Source organism: Lycorma delicatula, chromosome 9 (assembly GCF_047948215.1).
Source record: "Lycorma delicatula isolate Av1 chromosome 9, ASM4794821v1, whole genome shotgun sequence".
NCBI classification, from domain to species: Eukaryota; Metazoa; Arthropoda; class Insecta; order Hemiptera; family Fulgoridae; genus Lycorma; species Lycorma delicatula.
The window spans coordinates 24,080,945-24,107,172 of NC_134463.1; the positions used below are offsets into that span (position 1 = coordinate 24,080,945).

Below are 26,228 nucleotides of genomic sequence, written 5' to 3' on the forward strand. Positions count from 1 at the left end.
TTGAATTCTGTCTATTGTTTATGTCTTTATAAGTAAATTAGCTTCATCTAAAAATAGTATGATCGAGATTAAGTGGTAATTATTATTAATCCATTAACAAAACTGCAGTCATCTGACTGTTCACCAAGCTGGAGGTGCTGAACTTTCTAAACATGATAAGGATGGTCTGAGCATGTAATGTCATCCATACTGTACTTTGTGGAATGTTGAGTTGTGTAGAAATTCTTTCAGAATTCAGATAAAATATGAGCACATTCAGATAAAACATGAGCGCTGGCAAGTGTAGCTTTTTCATGAAGATTACTAAAACTTCGACAGAATACTTAATAGTTTGAAACTATTTGTCCTGGATACTTATATCAGTATTCTTCTACTGCAGCTGGAGCACTTCCATCACAAAAGCTGTTCACAAAAATCATTTCAGCATATTCTGTATTGAGAGTGAATACACACAACATTTTTCAGAACAAAAAATTCAAAATGGAATTTCACTTTTTTTAAATTCAAATTCAATTGGAAAAATGTAGGTAATGTTTAAAGTATAACAAATATAAAAATATTACATAACTTGATTTTCAAAAATAATTGAACATAATCAAAATTATGTCAAAAACAACTAAACCACCTAATGTTTATTAACATGTAACCACAATTTTATGAACAATGAGTAGTATTCATATTAATTTCAAAGTACACAGTTAGTATTACCAACCTAATTTTTCAAATGTCTAAATTTACTATATTAAAAAAAGTTGTTTGTAATTTTTACCAGTTCATTTTTCTGTTAAGTTTTGTTTTGTTTTGTTTTTAATAATAAAATTTGATTTTTTTTGCTTAGACATTATTACATTAATTTTTTCAGAATTATATTCTCTACAAGTTTCGATAATAAAATTTATGCATTTAACAAATTTATTGTACTTCAAACCTAAAAAAAAAACATGTTTTTCATCACATCTCAAGACTAATTAAATTTTTCTGTTTTACGCTGGATTTTATTTGATTTTTTCAGTCAAAAATATAAGAAACCATCAAGTTTAACCGTTATATAATACCTTAATTTCACTGGGGGAACTGAAATATGGGAGAAATTTTTTGCTAGCTGTAACTCAATAACACAGCGTTTTCAAACAGATTTGTATGCATTTTTTTATATATTTCAAGCTCTAGAATCAGTTACCAACTTATTTATTTTTACTACTGAATCACTGTATTTTCCCAGTCAATTTATGATGTGATCTGTTGGAAGATCAATGAGAGTCTATAATTTCTCCATAAATTCAATCTTGGTAGTGATTTTCTTTGCAATAGAAATTATCTAATTTATCAGTTGAAATTGCATAGTGCAGCTTTATAATAACCCATTATCATTTTAGTCGACCTGAATTTAAGTCTCATAAAATTGTATAAATATACAATTGTTGTATATTGTATATTGGCTTGTTTTTAAATATACGGCCCTGCTTGAAAAGAATTGCTCACATAAAAGGAAATTCAAATATTCTTCAATGAATCGGTCATTGTTTATGTGAAATATGTTTTCTATTTTTTAATAAATATCTTTTTATTTAAATAATACCCATTTGCTTTTATTTTTCTGGAGTGTTTAATTCAATTTCAGTGCCAGTTTAATTTTCTTTATTACTTTTCTTTTTGAACTAAACTTTAACTTTAACATATTTAATTCCAAATATTTCAGATGTGTTTTATTCATTCCAATTACAACTTTTATTCTCTACATCAGTGATTCTCAACCTTTTTAGCTTCACTACCCCCAAAAAGTAACAAAAATATATAATGAATATTTCAAGACCTCCTAACTCCAACCCAATGAAACCTAATTAAAACTATTTAGCTGCATTGATAGCGATCTGTATGAACATGGATGTATGAAGTGTCCAAACATGAGCAATTTACGTCTTCCAACTTGATGTGTACGTGCTCATTGTAATTTGGTCTACTTGCATAATATTCTCTGTGAGAGCATCATGTTCGAACATGCATATGATTATACGTTTGAACACTTCATGCTCTCAACAGTATAAAAGAAGTATAAGGGATTCCAGAATGTCAGTTTAGTTTTGAATGCTACGTGTGCATCTTTTGCCTTTATTTAAGATTTTAATTTAAGTTTCATTGAAAATAATAATTGTGGTTTCAATTTTTTAGCATGTGGTCGAATGGTTTAACTGACTTTTTTTTCAATTAGATTCTTATACAAAATGAATAATTTGTGAAAAACTAAGTGAACCATCTACATCCAGTAAATTAATTGGTAAAAAGACTTGTTTAATAACAGTTATTTAAATTATGGTTTTATCTCATTGGATAAAAAGCCACAGTGTGTTGTTTGCTTTCAAGTCCTCTCTGATGAAAGCATGAAGCCATCAAAATTAATTCAACACTTGGGAAACTAAACATCCAGATCATAAAAGCAAACCTTGGAATTTTTCAAAAGAAAATTACGTACTTTGAGAAATCATTAAGCTTCTATTTGTAAATTAAGCTGTACTGATAAAAGTACAATTGAAGTATCTATCTTGTAGTATTAAGAGAAGCTAAGTTGTCCAAACCCCATACAGTTGCAGAAAACCTCATATTGTCTGCTGCAGTTGATATGGTCAGTGTTTTAATAGGCATAAAAGAAGCGAACAAATTGAAACAGTTTTCGTTTTCTAACACAATGTCAAAGCAAATTGATGATATGGCTGCCAAAGTTCATGATCAGATAATTCAGCAAGTGAGTTAAGTGAATTCTTTAGTATTCAATTTTACAAATCAACAGATGTGACAAACATTTCTCCATTCTTATGTTTTGTTAGATATGAATGCAATAGGAACAGATCAATCAAAGAAAATATGTTGTTCTGCAAATCAATCATGCATGTCTTTTTGATGTTATTTATGAAGCTACTAAAAACTATAACATATACTGGACAAAACGTATTGCAGTACTGCAAAGGTGATAACAAGAAAGAACAGTGGATTTATGAAAAAATTAAACGATCTTCTTATACCAAGGGCAGAGTCATCGGAAGAAGAAGATGAAGAAGAAGGAAGACCCTCTACTCGTCCCAACATCACGGACTGGAGTTCGGAACAGAGCCCAGCAGAGATGCGTCCTGAAAGGCAGCCATAATAGAAGTGGATGAAGAACTTCTACCCAACCTTTCCTTTAACACTTAATGTTAATTAAAATAAACCAGCAATTGCAACTCCTCCGGAGTAGGGGTCGCATTGCTCCCTCCTGATAATTAGTGCCCCGTTGTGGCGTATTCCTGCTAGCCTATGAAGCGTTAGCACCAAAAGGACTTCAGTGGATGGTCTGAAGGGGAATTACGTCGGGAGGACAGGCTGCATAAGCCTAGCCTTCCGCGGTCGGACCACAAAATGGGTTCGATAACACTGGTTTAACAACGGATTGGAATGCAATTAAATCCGTCCCTAAAACACAAAATACTAAATAAGACAAAAATTGAAAAAAATTAGACCTAAATAAATTAAAAAAATAAACCTAAAAAACACGCCCGATAGAATCATCCAGCAGCAAGGGATTCTGTCCAGGTTCTGCGATCCGTAGGGAGAATATATAAACTCCTGCCAACTTTGCATTCCATTCTTCACAGACATACGCTTGTCACAAAAGATATTCCAGAAAGTCTCAAACAAATTCTTACTGTAAAAATGTCTATTATTAAAAATAGACTAGTATAGAATAGGATGTTTGCTAAACTATGCGATGAAGTGGGCAAAATCTCTTCTTCTTTTCCATAGAGAAGTCAGATGGTTACTGCAGGGGAAAGTTTTAACCTGGTTATTGGAATTGTGACATGGATTAATGATATTTTTCCAGGGTAAACAAAGACCATTCTCACTGTTTTTACTGAATAATGAGTGTATGTTGCTGTTGGCTTACTTAATTTTTGTAATTTCACATTTAAACGACTTGAATGTGAATTTACAAGGACATGATAAAAACATTTTATTAATGACAGACAAAGTTCATGCTTTAATTAAGAAGCTTGATGTCCAAATGATTTGCCTTCAAAGTCAAAATTTTAATATGTAAAATATTAAATATAATAATATTATATATTATAATATGATTATATTGAGAAAATTTGGATGAAAGAGACACTTTTACCACAGTTTGGATAGCATTAAGATGCATTTACTGAACAAAAAATTTAGTTGGCAGATTATTTCCCAGAAGATAAGAATGATTTCTCAAGGAGATGGGTATTGAATCCATTTAGTAAAAATGTTGTTACAGTTACTGGTTGAGATTCACGACCAGCTCATAGAAATTTCTGCCGATAAAACATTACAACTGCAATTTACATCTGAAGATTTAGGTATGTTTTGGCTTGCTCATTAAAGTGAATTTTGAAATTTAGTCACAGAAGTATTGGAAATATTAATCTCTTTCACCTTGTCTCGCCTCTGTGAAAAGGGTTTTTCATCTACGGTTGAGCTAGAAAACTAAGTATAGGAAATGTCTTATATCTCTTGAAAATAATTTGCTTTTGTGTGTTTCTAATAGATCCATACATCGAGAAACTTTTAATTGAAAAACTAGAGCAATTATCTCATTAGTTTATTTTCTTTACATGTGTACTTATAAATGTAAGTAAAATATTTATAATTTTTTTTCTCATAAAATGATTTCATTATTGTTTACATTTAAAGGTGTAGGCTAATTTTGCGACCCCCAGGTTGAGAAAAGCTGCTCTACATATCTCTCTGTTAACAACTTATTAAACTTATATGTCTTAATATATGGATTACTAAGTTAATCTTTACAAGAATCTGCCATAAATTTTTCCCATCTATTTATCTTTACATCCTTTTATTCATTATATTTGCCTAATTTTCAACATTACATTTTCAAAATCTTTTTCTTTTTTTTTTTTTGCTTGTTTTCCTATTGTCCATGCTTAACAAAAATTAAGTCATACACTCCATTTATACATTGTGGAAAATGTATTTCCAATTCTTAGAATTATTTGAAATAGAAGATTTCTTTTGTGCATAAAAGCTTTTCTTGCTTCTACATTTATAAGTTTTTATGGTGTCCTTACTTCATTCTTCCTTTGCATTTTTGCTACCTTTAAAACCAAACTTTTTGATTTTTGGTATATTACATTACCTTATTTCAATATTTAATTCTTTATTAACCCCTCTTTCCTATTATATTTGTTTTATTATTCAGTTTCAAACTAAATTTTTCTTCTTGTAATAAATCCACCCCATTCAATGTACATCTCTTAATTCATTTTTTGTTTCTGGTAAAAGGGGGTTATTATGTGAATCTTTACATTTTTTTATACCCTTGAATTTTTACTCTGTTGTGAAAGTTTTACATCAGTCCAAGTTTGCTTCTTCAACATTAAATATGTATTACTGGTATATACATTATCATCATCATAAGATTACTTGCCTTGAAGCAGATTATTTGCATTATGTATGTTTCCTCTGCCTTCTATTTCCAGTTAAACTTTTGCATCCATGTTAGCTCCCGCTTTCTTTTAGATTGTCTGTCATTTTTACTCTTTACTCTCTTCTTTGTTGCTAGAAAGTAAAGTAGTCCCTTTTTCTTTTCTCTTGTGTTATGACCTAGTTAATTTTCCTATTCTGAATTGTTCCAATTAAGTTATTGTTCTCATTTTCTCTCCTCTTACTCTTCATTTTTCATTTCCTCTGTCCATTTAATCATTTACAATCTTCTTTACGCCTACATTTCATATCCTTATTGTCACATAATGTATTCATATAAATTTTTACATGGCTTTTAAAAACAATTTATGTAATTTTTTTTAAAAATGTTACTAAAAAAATTAACTTGTTTCTATTTTAGTCCTAACATTTTTTCTTTACTTTTTTTTAAATTATTGTTATTTTTGTATGAATTAACCATCCTTTGTTACTGTATTGATTCTACAATTCCTAGATTAAAAAAAAAAATAATACTATACTAAAATACTAAAAAATTAATTTTCTTGAAAACAGCCCCAATGATTTTTATTAAACTTGGTGTAAGTAATGCTACAACTGTTTTCTTTAATAGAGGGAGATGGTACATTAGAGAAATTCATAGTTGGGAATTCTTTTCTATACCTCTAAACATTTGTTACAACTTAAATCTACATTGTGTTAAAAATAATTATTAATTAAAAGTTAGTTCTAATTAAAAAAAGGTAAGAAAAAGACTATTATGTATACTGCTTTTGTTTTCTAACTTATTTTTGTTTTTTATTATATGTTTAGAATGCAAGGTTTAATTACATAATTTTAGTTTTTGAAAATCTTTTAAGTGTATTTGTTGTTTTCAGTCGACTTTTATTGTTATAAATTCTTATTGCTATTTTTCTTTTATTGCATTATTTTAAAGAATGTTAACTGGTTACTAGCTCTTTTTTTTAATTTTATTATTTCTCATTTATTTAATTATAATAGCTAATAATCAATATATTTTTACTTGTTTATTATTGTTTGTTTACATTTTAGTTATGCATGAGTTAAAATGTTACACGTTTGATTTTAATGTGTTCCATTTTTTGCTGTATTCTATTTTATGTATATGTTTTACATTTGATATTTGTAATTATTTTAAATAATATAATTTTTTATTGTGAAGAGTAATCATAACATTTTAAATAATTAAAATTAGTTTATTTACTATAAATTTATAAAATTAGATGTGATATTAGTAAATTTTATTTTCTTCAAAAAAATATCTGCTCTGTTTAAAACTGTGCAGTCATAATGATCTGAAAATATTAATAAGAAGATTTAATATGAAAAGGAATGAAAACCCTGCAGTTATTCAAGAGAAAAAAATATGGCTAGTGAAGAGGTTGATAAATGTTTTCATAATAAGAGTACAAAATTGAAAAATATGGTGTTAATAATTACTTGGTACTAATATTTTATTACATCTTGTGTTTTAATTAGTTTTACTTTCCAATTGGCTATTTATAGAAAGAAGAAGGAATATTTATAACCTATACCAGAATTAAGTAACTGCAATTAAAAGTAGAAGACAAATAAAAATTTCTTCTCAAGTTCAGAAACGAGTTTGACAAGAATGTAGTTTTTTATTTTAAAGAGAAGAAGAAATAAAAAGAATTGGGTAAATCTTGACAGTAGGCCAACAATTCAAGGAATAGAAAAATAAAGTTATTAAAACTTTTACTGATCATATTACTTTTTTCCAGAAATAAAAGATGAATTATGAAAAATAATTCTCATGGCTTTGTTATTCAGACAAAATTTAGATATTATTTTAAGTCAGAAACATTTTAATTCAAGCCAAAAAATAGATAAGAGTAAAATAAAGATAATAAAATATGATAATTCTGAATATTGTTACAGAACATAATATATAGAATTTTATAATTAGGCTATAAAATTGCAAAAAGTGGATGAACTAAGGACATTAAAGGAAACTGGAATGAGTAAAAAAAGTGTTTTCGTGTAATAAAAAAAGTGTGCTACTATAAAATGTAGACCTTAGAAAAATTCCAAAAAATTTGTCTGGAGTACGCTACTTTCTATGATGATGAAACATGCATAGTATGAAAACCAAAAGGAAAAAGAGAAATGTGGTGGGCAGTAGAATTTTAAAAATTGGTAATTGGTGAATTGATGGCATATAAAATGAAGAGATTTTATGGAAAATTAGAGGAAAGAGGAAGTTAACATAACAAGACAAAAATTTTTAGCTAATTTTATAATAAAGAGTTATATAAACGGTACAAATTATTTTAATAATTCAGGATTTCGGATATAATAAGAATTATAGAATTTTATGATCAGCACAACACATAATATAACTGAGAAGTGGATAAGATCAGCCAAATGATTGACAATAAAAAATAATTTTAATAATAAAAATAGCAGAATGTTTTTATATCTAAGAGCTTCTTATTCTATAAATAAACTTCGACAAAAAAGTTCACATTGTTATGAATGGAATATTGAATAATGGAATAACAGAATTGAATAGAAATTTATTGGCTAGCTCTTTAAAAAGTTGTGGAGAAAATAGTAATGGAAAGATTTCCAGTTGTTACAAGTTGTATTTAGTAAATTATTTTCCATAATTTTATGTATGTTTCCATTTGGTTGGATAGTTAATCACTTAATTATTGCATTATTTTGGCTATTGACCTTAGAAGCCAATATCTAATAATAGTCAAAAAAAAAAAATTCATTTGATTATAAAGTTGAAGAAGAGAGAACATAGTGTATTAATTTTAGGTCAATGATCCTAAAATTTATTAGAGAAGGTATAAAAAAAAGAAGGACGATGTATTTGAAAAGATGAAGTAGGTTGAATGATTGAGAAGATGATTAACTAGTAAGATTAAGCTAGAATCTAATTGTTATTAAAATGTATATTTTACAATTTAACCATATTGAAACATATAAAGGATAAATTTTGTTATGAAAAGAATATTTTTATTTGTTCCATGTGAAAAATATAAATTACAAATAAAAAAAAATTATTTTACTTCAATATATTTATGTTATAAATGATAATATATATTTTTTTTTAAATCAGTAACAAATGATTTTATAATGCTATTTAAAGTAATTATTGTCTTTGGTATATTGAATATTATTTCATAATAATGTATTGTAGTTATACATATGTTATAGTTAAAGCAATTTAAAATAATAACTTTTAAGTAGCTATAATAAACTAGACATACCTGTTTTTTTCTTTCCTTCTCTTTTATAAGATTATGACTGCACTTGTTGAGTATTATCACTGGCAATTTTTCATTAATTCTATTGTATCAACAGTATTTTATATTCCCATCATACCCCAGCTGTGTGTTTCAATTGAATTATAAATAATGTATTGTATGTGAGAAAAGATTTTAATCATTTATTTAAAATGTTGATGTCAGTACTATTTTTTTAACAGTGAATTTAAACATTTAGTATAAGAATATAAGATTTGTTTAACTTCACTAGATTCATTTTATTAACTAGATTAATTAACTTTGTTTAACTAAACTAGATTTAATAGTGAAATTGTTACACAACTTTGAAAGTATTGTTAATTTTAATGTTATATTATTCATTTTAAAATTATCTCATCTGTTTTTCACATATTTCCGTTTAATTAAATCTTTAATAATTCTTTGACTGATAGTTGAAGGTGAAATTCAGTGACATTGTTTTATTTATGGAACTAAACAGAAATAGCATTTATTGGTGCCATTGACTTATTTACATGACTGTGTACCCTAATATATGTACATTTGTAAGTGTACATCTTAATATTTTGTTATTATTTAGTAATTTATGCTCTATTGTTTGTATTCTCATATCATTATATATTCTTTTTTAATTTTATTTGTTTATATTTATAAAATCAAATAATTATTTTAAATGATTTTTTGCTAGAGTTGTATGAGGTTTGCGACTTGTTGGGTGCCGAACCGAGCAGTTTACAGACAGCTGTTACATCTAGATCATTAATTGACGACGGATCAGACCCACCATTAGTTACGGAACTATCTGCTAATGAAGCGACACATTCACGTGATACTTTATGCAAGGCCTTGTATAGTAGATTATTTACTTGGATTGTTAATAGAATTAATGAGTCAATAAAGGTATGTTATTGTTTAGTATTGTTTTATTTACTGTATTACTGTGTTGTTTTATTTACTGTAGTATTGTTTTATTGTTTATTTTATTAATTTATTTTTTACATTACATGTGTTTTTGGAAAAAATAAAAAGTAATATAACTGACTGATACGTCCAAATTATATAGATTTCCTGATTGCAATATTTTACCCATTTCTTATCTAAGTTGTGTTATTTATTGTTAGAATTTATAGTTTGGGTTTCATTTTTAGAAAAAGTAAAAATAATTGGAACACTTCAGTAAATCAACTCTGCTATAGTTCGTTTATATATCTATAATTTATTTTTAAAAATCTCTGTATCATGTTAAATTTATCTGAAATTAATTTAAGTAATTTTGTGTAAATCATTGCTTGTCCTAAACCAGATGAGATTAACAAATCTCTCATTGATAAACAGTTCAAAAATATGTAGCAGTCTTAATTTCTCGAGATCTGTGACCATAACCAGTGTAAGCTAAAATTTGAAACTGTACGAATGGTGAAAGAAATTCTTACTTTAAGAATCTTTAAGTATGGTAACAAGATAATTACTTCAAAAAATATATATAATTTACTTCAAAAACGTACAAAAATTTCAGGCTTTCGAAGCTGACAAATAGAACTTTCTCAGTACTTTATTGATGAAAATAATTTGGTTTATTGCACAAATATTGATGAGCTTATGTTGCACTTAGGACAAGTTCATAAACCTGAGGACTGGCATCTTTTCATAGATTCTTCCAAGTATAATTTAAAAGTGGTTCTACTACACTATGGTAACAAATATCCTTTGATACCAATTACTTATAGTATTAATTTGAAAGAGACATATGATGTGATGAAAGATGTTCTTGAAAAAATAAATTATAAAAAACGTAATTGGAACATATGTGGTGATTTAAATGCAGTTAGACTATACTTAGTACATGTGTTTTCTTTACAAATGGGACAGCCGAACTAGCGATAAACATTATGTTACCAAAGAGTGGAAGAAATGGGACAGCTTAACCCCGAATGGGAAAAATATTATTCATGAACCCTTAGTTGAACCCAAAAAAATATTTTTACCCCCTTTCCATATCAAGCTAGGACTAATGCAAAATTTTGTAAAAGCAATGAAGAATGATATATCCAGATTTTTATACATCAGGCAGAAATTTCCGAATGTAAGTGAAGGATAAATTAAAGAAGGAATATTTATTGGTCCTCAAATAAGAGATTTGGTCAAAGATGATGTTTTTAACTCACGTTAAATAATGTAGAAAGTGCAGTTTGGGCTTCATTTAAAGATGTTTGCAAACATTTTCTCGCCAAACAAAAATCTAACAATTACCACGATATTGTTAATCAACTTCTTACTTCGTACAGAGCTATGGAATGTAATATGACTTTGAAAATATATTTCCTTTACTCACATCTGGATTTTTTCCCGGAAAACCTTGAAGACATAAGTGACAAACACGGTGAACGTTTTGACCAAGACGTCTTGGTAATGAAAAGCTGTTATAAAGGGAAATAGAATAATACTAAGATGCTAGCCGATTACTGTTAGGCATTAATTCAGGATGTGCCTGAGGCTATTTATAAAAGAAAAACATCAGCGAAATCATTCTAATACAGGTATGCCCATGCAAAATTATAAATTTTACAGATTTTAACTATATTTTCCTTTAATTTTTTTTTAAGTGTAAATTTATTTAAAACTAAGGGTGATAGAAAAATTGTATTTACAGATCTGTAATGTACACAAAAAAGCAATTCAAGAAATGGTATCAGAGAAACATTAAATTTTTTTTGTCTATCAGTGTAATTGGTATATTATTTAAATTCAATTAAATGATTATATTTTTTTTAATAGATGTTTTTGATAAAAGATAAAATTAAATTGTTTTTCTAGTCTCATAAAACTGACTACTGACACATTTTTTTAGGAATATAAAGTATTCTTATTATCAATCATTACATGAAATTCATTGAAATCAGATTCTATAAAATTTGATTAACAAAAAAAAATTTTTTAGCTTAACATCTGTTAAATCAGATTTTTTATCAGTTTTTTCAGCACCATACAAGCAGATTAATGTTTTATAATTTGTTTTTTAAGCTCAAAGTGTTAAAATCAAAAACTCTTTTGATTTTAATTGACCATATGAAAAATCTTATTAAAAGAAAATTGAAATTGTATAAACTAATTTTTTTTGCATAAAAGTACAGTTATGAAAATTTCTATTTTATAAATTGTACAAAAAAAAAATTAAAACAAGGCTGTATGTTCCTCTGGTGAAGTCTTACTTATTAAATTGATAAATTGCATAGTAATAGTGATATATCTTATAAATGTAAGAGGTGTTTCAGAATGCAGTATTTTAAACTTAACTTACTAAAAATCTATTTGTACATATCAATAAAGTTTTATTGTATTAAATCAGTAGTAGGCATGTTTCATACTCACTACAACATTTGAAGTTCGGTATTAAATTGTTTTTAAACTTAAACCAATTATATTGTTACAAAACATACACTATTATACAATTAATTTTTAATAACATTTAATTTGTCATCATTTTCTATTAATATTATTGTATGACCTCATTTTATTTTACATTAAAAATTGGTAGGAGTTGACCTTTGAAGTTAACATCTGAAATCTCTTATTGATAAAAAGATGTTCATATTTCAAATCAGTAATTCTGATTTTTTTTTTATCATAAACTATGAAGATAACATAATTTTTCATTTTTTTAATATTCATATGACAGTATTATTTAAAAAAATAAAATAAAAAGAAAAGATTTGTATCATTACTGATAATAGCTACCTATACCATAACCAGGGGCGACTGGTATCTGCTGTTGGCCTAGAACCATAAAATTTTAGCTCCTAATTTGTAAACTCTCTTAAGTTGTACATTTTTTATTTACTTTTTATTTTTTGTCTGATAGGTCCTTCCACTCCTAGATAAGTCTAAAAAATGGCATTTTTGAAAATAACGCCTCTTGTCTAGTAGACTACAGGAAAAGTCAAGAGAGAAGTTTCCCATTCCTTTCTTCATTGCACCAAACATATTGTTGTACATCAGCATGCCAAGCCCACTGAAATGTATATGATATTCTGCCCTGCAAATAATTAGTTTTTCTCACTACTGTGACTGACTGTACCTAATTAACCTCATTAATTTAAGAGAAAACAGCTTGTCTCTTTTACCTCAGATGCTTTATATATCTGTCTCTAACACTGGAAAGAGCTGGGACAGATAATGCAACTAAATAAATTAATGTAACACTTTCTTTTGTGAAATAATGCACTTACTTCATGATTGCCACCATTTTTAAAGCATTTTTCATTTCTTGAATAAAATTGTCATTAGTGCATGCACTTAGTTATAGACTACAGTTCATAATTATTTTGATTTAATGCTACTCCAAATTATGCATAAGCTACAAACAATAGTGAAGGAATAAAGTTGGGATTGTATAAAAAAAATGGTTGAGCATTGATTTACTAAAACTGATTATATCTAGACTACATCCCAATACTGAAGCTACCTTCCTTGTGTTAAAGAGCTACATACCTCATATGGCTTGACATTAGATCAGAATTGCCTGCCTTAATATCTCTCATAAACAATTAAGATATAAGTTTTTGTGTTTTTTATTTTGTGTAAGAAGTTTATTTTTGTAGTTATTTCTTAAACGAAGGTTCTCTCTTCTTTGCAAAGTTATAAAAGCAAAAAAATTAATATTTTATTACAATATTTTAGTTCCATCATGATCTAAGTGATTGAAGTACAATTTGATTATATTTAATTATGAGATGAGACTCATTATAGCAATATTGTCTGGTGAATACACTTAGGTATATTACCAAATCAAATATTGAATGGTCTATCAGTTTTAAAATGTAATTTGGCTAGGCTAAAGTAAAATCTTTGTTTTACTTTTAATATATAGTTAAATACTGTTAATTATTTTGTACTTTTGTTCTTGTTTTCAACTCAATCTTTATCTATTATTTATTTTCATTATTACTTTAATCTTGACAGGTTAAAAGGTATGGTAAACGAAAAGTGTTAGGAATTTTAGATGTATATGGATTTGAAATGATGGAAAAAAATGGATTTGAACAATTTATTATAAATTTTTGTAATGAAAAATTGCATCATTTGATGACTGAAACGACTTTAAAGGAAGAACAAGAGGAATATGTTAGAGAAAATATTGACTGGTGTCCTGTCGAATTTTTTAACAATTCTGCTGTCTGTGATCTTATTGAAAAGGTATTTCTTTTATAGTTGTTTGTTTTTCCTTAAGTTAACAGTATTTAAAATGGTAGCCTTTTTAACCCTTCTCAGTTCTGTTTAGCAAATAATTTTATTTTACGGAAAATAACTGTAATATGACTATGCTTTATTCTGCACCTAGTCTTTTCCTCATTTTACAATATAAAAAAAAATTGTTGTAGTATTAAATTAATTATATTTTACTGCCATAGCAAGTAGATTTTTCTACTTATGAGTAGAGAATTAAGTGCATTGATTTTGAACAGAACAGGTACGTTTAATGCTTTGCAGTATCCGTTCTGGTCTTTCTTGTGACTATAATGCATGCAAATCATCTAATGGATAAAAGGCAATAGATATGAGTTTCTTTCTCTTAGAAGAGTATTTGTTGTATTTTGTGGTGATCCCATATCATCAGTCGACTCTTGGTATTATTTTTTAGGTTTTTGTTACTGTGTTTGGTGTTTAATTGTTGTTTTATATATATATATATATATATATATATATATATATATATAAAACAGCTTTATCCACCTAAGTACATAAATTAAAAAGTAAATAAGATGACACCTTAATTTTCATAACCTTTACAATAGTGCTTTCGTGGCAACCCATATGTTCAGTTGTAATTTTCATTTTTTTAAATGTTTATATCAAACTACATATTAAATTCAAAAACAATTAAAATATATATAACATTTTTTGATATTTGAAATTTAATTTTTTTTTTTTTTACTTTTTTTATGAACTTAAAATTGAAAATTAAGAATTAAAATATAAACATTTAAATTTTTTTATTATTAAAAATTACTATTTAAAACTTGTTAAAAAATATATAAAAATTAAATTATGGAAATTAAAAACTACATGTATAAAATATGACAGAATTGATAAAATTATAATTAAAATTAAAATAAACAAATAAATAGGATAAAATATACTGTGTCTTGGCCAGCCAATGTTATAGCATACTATGGATTTAAATTAAATTGGATTTATCAAATTTAGATAAAGACAGTTTAGAATTTACAAGATATAGTGTAGAATTTAGATAAGACACATAGTATATCTTACCCTATTTATTTCTTTATTTTAATTTTAATTTTATCAATTCTGACGTCATGTTTTTTTACGTATAATTTATTACATGTAATTTTTAATTTCCATAATTTAATTTTTATATATTTTTTTTTTTAATTTTAAATTGCAATTTTTAATAATAAAAAAAATTTAATTTTTATATTTTAATTCTTAATTTTCAATTTTAATTTGATAAAAAAAGTAAAAAAATAAAATATAAATTTGATATATTATCAAAAAATTTTATATATTTTTTAATTGTCTCAGTTTAATATGTAGTTTGCTATAAACATTTTAAAAAGCATAAATTACAAATGAAGATGTGGGTTACCATAAAAGCGCTATTGTAAAGATTATGAAAAAATAGATACGTGTCATCTTATTTACTTTATAATTTCTGTACTTAGGTGGATCAAGTTGGATTATATATGCAGTATATATTAGTACAGAGGGATATGGGTCTTGAAAAGATTAACTTAAGAAAAAAAAAAATATATATATATATTTGTTTTAAATGCATCCAAGAATGCTTTTTCTCTTTGTACAAGAAGTGTTGCTTGTAAAGATGTTATTATTAGCATATCCTTGCATAAGATAAGTACATATACTAAATTTTGTAAAAATGTTTTTGATATTTTTACATTATTTGGTAGCATAGACTGGTTTATATGAAAGCTGGAAACAGCCTAAATTGTCAGTGTTTACCAAGAAATAATGAATAACAAAATTCTCCAAAATAATGTACATACTGAGAGATTTGAAAATATATAAAAGATTTTAAAAATTAATAAAGCAGAACTACAATTTAAAGATAAAAAAAGGTATTATGATAATATTTTTTTAAGTTAAAATAAAAATTAGAAGAAAAACAGAATTATCAGGATCTTTTATAGCGGAGAAATTTAATTTTAAAATAATTAAGAGTAGAAAAGAGATGTTTTTAAAAAAATTGGTGGCAATATTAGAAAACATAATACATCAGATATCAAAGGAATTCAATAGTTAGACATTAAGATTAAAATGATGGGTCATATAAGAAAGACATTAATAGTAGGTTTGCTCTAGGAAGGAAAAAAATTTACATTATCAAACATAGATTTAAGAATTAAACTTATGTTTTTAAATGTTGTGTAGACTATAATACTGTACCAGAGCAATATCAGAACTAGAGGAGAGCATGAAAGAATAGAACGTTTTGAAAAATGGGATAAAATTTGAATGAAGAGGGTTTAAAATAAATTACAAAAAATAGAAGGCTGTAGTAATTTATTTCTTGGAGGAGTAGATTGGAAATTAAGGGATCTAGGGTTACTTAATTTACCAATGAAAAGAAGTGCAGAAAATTAAAATTGTTGGGGAGACTGTAAAATAAATTATTAATAATTGAAGAAGTAGGATGTAATAAACGTTTAGAAATTAAAGGATTAGTATGGGGCAAGAAGTAATGGAAAATTACATAAACTCAGGCAAGTGATTGATGAAAAACTGACACATAATACATTTTTTTTTTTATAGATTAGGAAACAGTTTTTTTTTTTAATTAAAAGCATTGAATTGTATGACGATTGAAATATATTAATTATATTTCTGTAAAATAAAGATATTTTGCCTCACTTGATACTTTGAAAATGTTTAGACTAAGACTCACAGATGTTTTTTTGTTTGAAGTCATTAATTAATTAATGTTTTGTGTTTATGTTAATTAGAATAACCATGGAATATTATCATTACTTGATGAAGAAAGTATGAAAGGAGGTTCAACATCAGATGAAATGTTCTTATCAAGAGTTTCTAATTTATTTAGCGGCCACTGTCATTCAACTCCAGAAAGACGTAGTAGACATTATGTAACTACACCTGGATCATCTGACAATAGCCTTCCGCCTAATTGTTTTAGGTTTGTGTAATTTAAATCTGTTTACTCTTATATGAAAATTCATTTCTATTTTTTTGTTATGTAGACTTAGTTTGAAAATAAAATTGAAGATTAAAATATATACATTGCATTATATATATATATATATATATATATATATATATATATATATATATATATATATATATATATATATATATATATATGATGTATAATAAGATTTGTAGGTCCAGTCTAATGCAAAAACTGCATCATCTCAAAATCTCCCCAACTTGTTAAAGAATACATTTAGTGGTTTAAATATATTTTTAATATATGTAGATGATAATTTCAAATCTCATGCTGATTGATAGTTTGGATTTGTGATATTTGTAGACCTTGTTTCAACTATTTTCGTCATAAAAAGTATAAAGAGCCCTCTACAATGATATTCCACAGATAGAAAAAAAAATTATCCATGGTTGCTACAATATTTTTAAATATTCATAATATTTTGTTTTATAAACTAGCCGGCTCGTCTAGCCAAAAACTGGACCCTTGGGGCTCAGGTCAGCCCAGGTGAATCCTAAAGCCAACTCAGGGGCTCCTCAGGGCCAAGGGGTTACTCCATGGCCACAGAGCTAACTTCACTCGCCATGCAGAGCTTGCTTTGGTTGCCATTCCCAACTGTTCCGAGGGCACCAACCCTTGGACTCCTGCACTGTACATTATCCTCATGGTTGTGAGAATAATACTGATAAATAATAATTATAGTATTCAGGCTTTATAGAAACTTGAAAAAGAAACTAAATTACAAAAGAGAATAATAATAACTATGATAACTAAAGTACACACACCTTTGACGATGAAAGATTGATAACTTATTTCTTTGCCATGGTGGCAGAAATGTAATAATAAAGTAAAAGGGTTAATATATTTTTCCTTAATTAATATCTAATTCACAACTTCACCCTCTTTGGGGTCGAAGAAATAATCAATATTTTTAATATCTTAACTCTTAACCTTCAAGAGAGCTTGAACCTCAGTTGATGACTTAAAACCTTCCCTGGGATAACTTAAATGTATTCTGCAAATTTTAAAGTAATCATTTGGTTGGTTCTCGCATGATGCAATAATAAGCAAACAGATAAACTTTATATATAAATTTATATACATATACACATTTCCGAATAATCGTGATATGTTAGATTGAGAGTGAACCTGATGCATGCAAAAGTTAGCTTCAACTTACTAACAGCTACCCCGTTAGAATTTTGAAAATCGAACAAATGTTTATAGAAAACAGTACCTCATTGCACCTCCCAAAACAGTGCCTCAGAGGCACTCCATTTGTTAACTGGTTGATGGTGATGATTGGTCTAGCTTCCTACAAGGAGCTTGCATACCTCACCACTCTAGCCTCACATGCAGTCGCTAAGGGAAGCTCATTATTGTTAAAGAGACATTTTTTTAATTTATGTAATATTATTTTATTTAAAGTAAATTTAATTATATTATTTTTTGTAACATTATTCATCGATTGATTCAAATTATTCAATTCAAACTTAGCTCATACAGTGATAGAGACTCACAGTTCATCACTTCGTTAAAGTGCTTCAGCTGGCAAATCTCCATTACTATTTTTTTTTTCGAGATGAAATATATCCAAAAACCTTCTCTTATGTCAAGAAACAAGCATAAAAATTTGCTTGCAATTTATCGAGTAGTTTTTTATTTATCCCAGACAAACAAAAACCCTCTTCCTCTTTATGTAATAGTATAGAGTATAGATATAGAAGTCTGCTCCATAAGTACAGATATTTATTTTCAAAATAATACAATTCATGTGAAAATAATTGATAAGTACAGTAAAAATAAATAACTAATATCTTAAAAAGTAGCCATTCTTGACTGAAACATCAAAATGGCCAGTAATTGAGAAACTAGTGACAGAAATGCCAAATGTGGCATGAAAAATGGAAGATTAATTATTTTGCAGTTAATAGGACATATTTTTAACATCATAAAATGATAACATATTAGTGAACATATGAGTGCATTTAAAAATCCTAACTAATTATCAAATGTAACAGAACACTTATAATGTTAATAGTTTAATGTTATAATAACTAGTACAATAAATGTTCATGTACTGAAAAAAACGGTTTTTATTTTTAACAGTTGTTATATAAACATATTTTTTTTAATTTTGATGTAATAATTTGTGACTAATAATGATTGTCTCATGACGATATAACTTGTTTTAAATGTTTTAGAAAACATTTAATAAATAAATGAATAGAAATTTATAATTTCAATGTTTATGGTTTTGTTCACAATATTTAGTATTTCAACAGAGGAAAGATATTTAGTAAAACCTTTTACATATATTACATATTTATGCTAGCAATTCAAGTTTTCTTAATTTTGTGTGGTTTTCTAAAATACTGAAAAAAATTGTAACCGAAAGTAATAATGATTGTTTTTTTTATTTAATTTTGGTCTGCAATTCTCCATAGCTCCTTTCTTTGGCCTTTGGGTTTATGCTGTTGTCTACACTACCTAAAACAAAGTCTATAATTAACTGATGGACCCCAAAGGGTTTTAGGGACTTATTGGTTAATAATGATTCCCTTTCCATTCCTAAACTAAGAACTAATTTCAGAACTAATGCATGTGATAAAACTATTAATTTCTTAATAGTTTTATCACAAATTAATGGTCTTCTTGCAAGTAGCACAAATGCATGAATGAACAAACAAGTAAATGATTGGACTAGATAATTTACTTTTATATGAATACTTTTACTATTACTTAGTGGTAGACTATGTTTTTAAAGTTTCTCTGGAAATAACAGTTAACATCAGTCACTGATTAATAAACAGTACTGTTTTTAGATAACATTTTTTACAAAAGCAGTGTTACACTTAGACAAGCATTGATCACCAACTTTAGTGTGTGATTTAGACCTTTTTATCTTGGTGTAAATAATATTTTTTTATTAATGTGTTAAAGGTACATATACTCAAACAAACCAAACTTTCCATTTATTGAATTTTTAGTGAAACTAAGCTGTGAGAAGTGAGTCAGCCTAGTGGTTGTCTGTAGAGCTTACTGTGAAATTTTCAAAGAAAAACAAACAGGCATGTGTATGGACATGCTAGAGCAATCTACTGCATTACTAAGTGTGTCCATAATCAGAAGGCATCATACATTATACCATAATTATTTCTATGTTTATAAAAAATTATGACTAGTTATTTTGGTGTGGATATTTATTTATTTGCATATTATTTATTTCATTTACTTAGTTTTTGTTATTGTAATGTTTTTATTGATATATATAGGTAAACTTCTTTTTCTGTAATTGATGTCATATATTTTTTTAATTCAATGTTTATTTCATTCCAGAGCTCTTTTTTCACCTGTCCAGCTCTAGCAAAAATTTTCTTTAGTAAAAAGTAAACTTGCAGTTTATATTGAATTTGGCTTTTCATATGTAAAAACCAATCTGTGATTGTTTCTTTGTTGCAGGTTAAGGCATTTTGCTGGTACAGTGACATACAATGTAACAGGGTTTGTTGAAAAAAATAATGATATTTTACATAGAGATTTATCACATGCTATGTTTAAATGTGAACATCCTTTGCTCAAAACTCTTTTTCCAGAAGGTAATTGGCTATTGTTTTATGTATAAATTTTATTTATTAGAATTTAGTTTTACTTGTCCATTTTTTTTTTTATTTTTAATTTCCATGCATGTTTTCCATATGAAAATCTTACTACAAACATTTATTATATGTTTTTCAAGTTAGCATTGATTATTTTATTTTATTGAATTAGTTTTCATTGATGAACAAAAATAAAGCTAGTCTCATTTATTTGCCTTCAGTACTACCTATCAGAAATTGATTTTTATTTTTTTGTTGAAATAAAAATGGATTTTGTGTGGTAAGAGATTATAATATTAGTGCGTATATAGATTATATGTAATTTTGTAAATACAAGGGAGTTTCTAAAATAAGGAACAAAAAAAACAGTGTCTTCTTATCTTGGTATCAATAATTGTTAATTATTAATGCATTTAAGCTACGCATATTCAACCAAACCAAACTTTCCATTTATTGGATTTTTAGTGATTCAGAAGTGAGTCAGCCTAGTAGGTGCCTGAAGAGCTTTTGTATAATTTTCAAAGCTCAACAAACAGGAATGTGTGTGGACATGCTAGAACAATCTGTTGCATTACTAAGTGTATCCATGATTAGGATGCATCATAATATCCTAGAAATCAATGGGGCTTCCATGATCTGGAAACATTTGGAATATCCCCACTTAAATAAATATTCAATACATCCCTGTCCTTAAAGTTATGAAAGCAGTGTCCTGGGACAGAAAGGGGCTTATTGCTGGATTTCTAAACTAAAAAAAAAGTGTTGATTGTTATGTTGAAAGTTTGTACAAGGTGTTAAAAGCCACCACATATATATTGGAATCCTGATTAAGGGTGCCAAATATTTTAAAATGAACTCTTTACTTCTGGGAGAACATATAAGGAAGTTGGAAGTACTGGTTGAGAAATTCTTGAGGCCCTCCTTTAAAGTCATGACTTTATACATTCTGATTTTTATCTGTTTAGAAAGCTGCAGTAACTTCAATTTCATGAAAATTATGTTGTTAATTTAATGAAAATGAGATGAATTATGTTAATCTGATGAATACAGAGCATGGTGTCAAATAAATGCTGATTTGTTTAAGCTCAGCTTAAGTTTTTAAATGTAAACCTTGCTTTATTAATTATTTTTTCTTGTATTGATTTAGTTTTTCTTTATTACAGGAAATCCCAAAAGGCCGTGTGTAAAACGGCCAACAACTACTGGCACACAATTTAAAATCTCCATTGGAGGTCTGGTGCGCAACTTAAGCTCAAAAACACCGCACTATATACGCTGCATCAAGCCCAATGAATTAAAACAACCAAGAATATTTGAAATGGCCCTGGTTCAACACCAGGTTAGGTATCTTGGGTGAGTTTGTAAAGCCACCAGATTATTTATTTTTGATATAATCTATTATTAAGTTTTAATTGTTTATGTGATCTTTTTATGTTTATGTAAGTCACTGAAATGTAGAAAATTTAAATTTAAAAAGGTTTTATTATATTGTGATTTTGAAAATAGTATTATATGATTGCTAGTTACTTTTTTTTTTGTTTTTTATTGAATAGATACCCACTTATTATGAGTACTAAGTACTCATAAAGTTTGCACATTAAATTTAAATTATGTTTGTCCTTTATAAACAGTAACTGAATGTAATTCAGTAATACTCGATAATAGCTAAAAATGTAATTCTTTAATGATACAATTGTAACTATGTAATAAATAGTGATAAAAGAAAGTACTGCAATTAGTGTTCAAGAGGTGTTTATTACAATAGTAGATGATTCATGCTTCCTTTGCTTCAATGATTATATCAGCCTGTTTAGCACATATTGTGTCTTGCGATTAGTGTTTTCTTTAAAATAGTTTTTCTTTACATTAGTTTTTTTGTAATTGTGATTACAGTCCCATATATTTTTATAATATTTTATTGTTTATATACAGTTGGTAAAAGTGATAAACTAGGCGGAAGAATTTGGGAATCGCTAAGCTTCAAGAAAGTATAACATAAATGAGGCAGTCATTCATTTATAAACCCACCGGGTTGGTCTAGTGGTGAAAGCATCTTGCCAAATCAGGTGATTTGGAAGTCGAGAGTTCTAGCATTCAAGTACTAGTAAAGGAGTTGCTTTTATAGGGATTTGAATACAAGATCATGGATACCGTTGTCCTTTGGTGGTTGGGTTTTCAATTAACCATACATCTCTGGAATGGTTAAACTGAGACTGTACAAGACTACCTTCATTTACACACACATATATTATCATCTTCATTCATCCTCTGAAGTAATACCTGAACGGTAATTCCTGGAGGCTAAACAGGAAGAAAAAGTCATTCATTTATAGCAAAAACAAAAACAAAAACTGTTAGGAGCATTATGCTGTTGTCTATGTTATTGAAAGGAAGTTGGAAGTTTAAATGTATTTAAGCAGTATAAGGAAGGATGTGATTTGCACAGAAGCACTAGTAATAAAAAATTACTGAAATCCAGACAGAAATTTTAACGATAGTAGAAACTGGAAGAGATTATTTTTTGAATAGAAATTCTTTAAATATTTAATGTCATGATTAAGTGTATTCAAGTATGATAAATTATGGAATTTAATTGGTATGTCACTAACAAAATAATCAGCATCTTTTCGTTCAAATTTGCTAGTTTTTTTTTTTAGGTGTCATTATAAAATCAAGAAAGGAGAAAAATTATAAACATTGACAGGAGGAAATGAAAAACACGGTTGTACTGTAATCCTTTTTATAAAACCTGATGGTCTCATAAATGTGTCAAAAGCATCTTAAAAACATTCATACTAAAGAAAAAGTGTGGGTGAGTAATGGTAATTGTGGTGTAATTCATAGAAGGGTGAATAACATTTTTTTGACAACATCAACCTGAGTTTTTATTAAAGAAAAAGTCAATTAAAATATAAGAATTCTGTGGAGGACATCTAATCAAAAATGCAAAAAGAGAGTCTCAAATAAAATTTTAAACTGACCTGGTTATCATTTTGGAAGGAATGAGAAGTATTATTCGGTCGTAAACTTGATGTTTATATAAGCAAACTGTTTAAAATGAAATTTATTGTAATAAAACTGAAGAAATTGTTTTAAATTTATTACTTGTGTTGAATACAAGAACATCCTATCAAGATGTTAATATCATGTATTTGTAATTAGTATTATAAAATTTATTTAATGTAGTTTTATAATTTTTTTATCATACATCAAAATATACCATATTTATTTAGAAAGTAAATAATTGTTTATACATGTATTAACATAATTAATCATTGCTTTTAAAGAAATTTAAAAAAGACTGAGATAAAAAAATACTAAGAAATATCTTTACATTTTTATGAGATACAGTGTAAAAAAATAATAGTAATAATAAAGCTTTAAAAATTCTTACTATGTTAGAAATTGTTTTTCTCATGTTGATAAGTCAGAAAATAGGCCCATATTTTATATTATATATTTGTTATATATAAACAGTTGTATAAGTTCCTAAGACTAAACTCCAAATGACTTCCTAAGTTATAAGAATTTAATTTAATATTTAATAATTTTGCTTGCAGTTTGCTGGAAACAGTGAGAGTTAGAAGATGTGGATTTTGTCATAGATTAGGTTACACCCAATTTTTATTAAGGTATAAGATGCTATCACTTCAGACATGGCCTTCATGGGATGGACCTCCAGTAGAAGGTGTCTCATATCTCTTACGTGATCTTCCTATACCTAATGGTGAATTTGCCTTTGGACGGACCAAACTCTTTATTAGAAGTCCAAGATCTGTGAGTTGTATTTAGTTATGTATTTGAAAATTATTATAGTTTTTATCGTTAAGTATTAATTTATTATTGTTATCCTGAGCTTTCTTGTTTAAAATATGAAGTTTAACCATAACTTCTAGAAAATAAGTTTGTGTACTTATTATTTTTAACACATCAGGTAAAAGTAGTGTGATATATTAAAACTTATATATATATATATATATATATATATATATATATATATAAAAGTTTTAATATATCATATATATATAATTACAAGTATTTGTTGCCTTTTAAAGTCTGAATCATCAATTTTTTGTTACTTTGTTCATTTTTTCACATTTTCATTTACAAAGACATTCAGATTATTTGTATGATAGTGTTTAAAGCCTCAATTGAAGAACACTTGGGAACTATGTTTTTGTTGATGATGATTGGAAGCCTGTGTGGAAGAAAGATAGAGGTATGTTCCCACTTTGCAACAATACAACTTGTGTTGACTGTTCTACAACAGGCAACCCATTCCCTTCATTAAGTGTTTTCACTTCCTAATCATTCCATACCTGATGCATCTAATGATATGTTTGATAATGATGATATGCTAATTTGATGGTGTAGTGTACCATATTTTAATTCTATGTTCATCTTTAAGATTTGATTTCTGGTAGGCCTTTGATTTACCCACATTTAATCATGGATTGGAAATCAGATCAGATTGAGTACTGTTCACTCTCAACATTCAATTGAAAATCAAAATCCAATGTGTAATTAGCCTGCCTACCAAAAGAAAATAAAAAGTCCTACTCTCAAAAATACTCCCATACCAATAGGAGGAAGCTTTTTGTTGTTTGCTGTAGACCTGAAATAGCTCCCATTATAGTTTTGGAGAATGGTCATCCTACTAGTATTATCATGCAAATGATTCATGTATGGTACTAAGCAGATGTGGAGAAAGCAAGTAATTACAGACATACGTAAGATACATCGATGGTATGGAGTGTTGTTCTGTCTCAGGTCTTCTGATGCTGAGACTGTACAAGACCTTCATTTACATTCATACCATTCATCCTCTGAAGAGTACAGTGGTTCCGGAGGCTAACGAGAAAAAGAAAGAAGGTCCTCTGATGCTGAATAAGAACCAGCTGACTCAATGGCCCTTTAATAAATATCAGTGCTAAGTTTCAAAAAAATGCTTCCATTGTAGCTGAAATTTTCTTTTTTCTATTGTACAGATTGGGAATTGGGATTATTTATGAACTGGGCAACTTTATTTTTGGTGAGAAAAGGTTTGGATTATCCACAGATAATAAAAAAAAATTGGTGCATTGATGTGCCCTAAGAAGTAATCAACTGTTGAAACAGTATGTACAACTACTGTTACTGACATTAATGTTTATATTGTGTCGCATAACCAATGTGGAAATTAGTCAAAATAAACTCTGTTACTGTCTTGCAGCAACATTTCATGATAAAGTATAGTAAAACATCACCAACAAGGCAGTTCATTTATGACTGAAAAATTCAGTTAGAAAATACATATTCTCATTACCGAGATCTATAATACAATCGCTGAGTTGAACCACTGCAACACACAAGTGAGTTTCCACTGGATCCCTAGCCACATGGGTATTCCAGGTAATGAATCTACTGCTAAAGCTGCATGTAGTCAACCGTCTTTCACTACTCGTGTGACTACATCCAACTTTATTAATTGTGTCAAACATACTCTTCAAGTAAGACTGGACTGCTGCAGTTGATAAACTTCAATGTACCAAAGATACTACATAGCCATGGGACTCCACAAAGAGAAAAGTTTGCCAAGAGGAAGTGGTCCTCTGCCGATTGCGATTAGGACATACAAGAGCTATTCACGAGTACCTGATATCAGGAGAAAGACGCACCACTATGTTTTCAATGCAACTGCCACTTAATTGTATG

The 26,228-nt window shown here is 27.5% G+C and overlaps 1 protein-coding gene across 1 annotated transcript in view; it reads left to right on the plus strand.

Moving 5' to 3' along the window:
• Window positions 1–26,228, plus strand: part of Myo95E (Myosin 95E) — a 231,765-nt gene that overhangs the window by 166,159 nt on the left and 39,378 nt on the right. Inside the window, exons 12-17 of the mRNA XM_075375247.1 lie at window positions 9,421–9,632; window positions 13,692–13,925; window positions 16,715–16,905; window positions 20,398–20,534; window positions 21,698–21,887; window positions 24,095–24,311. Coding sequence (XP_075231362.1) covers window positions 9,421–9,632; window positions 13,692–13,925; window positions 16,715–16,905; window positions 20,398–20,534; window positions 21,698–21,887; window positions 24,095–24,311 — 1,181 coding nt within the window. The remainder of the gene's footprint in view (window positions 1–9,420; window positions 9,633–13,691; window positions 13,926–16,714; window positions 16,906–20,397; window positions 20,535–21,697; window positions 21,888–24,094; window positions 24,312–26,228) is intronic.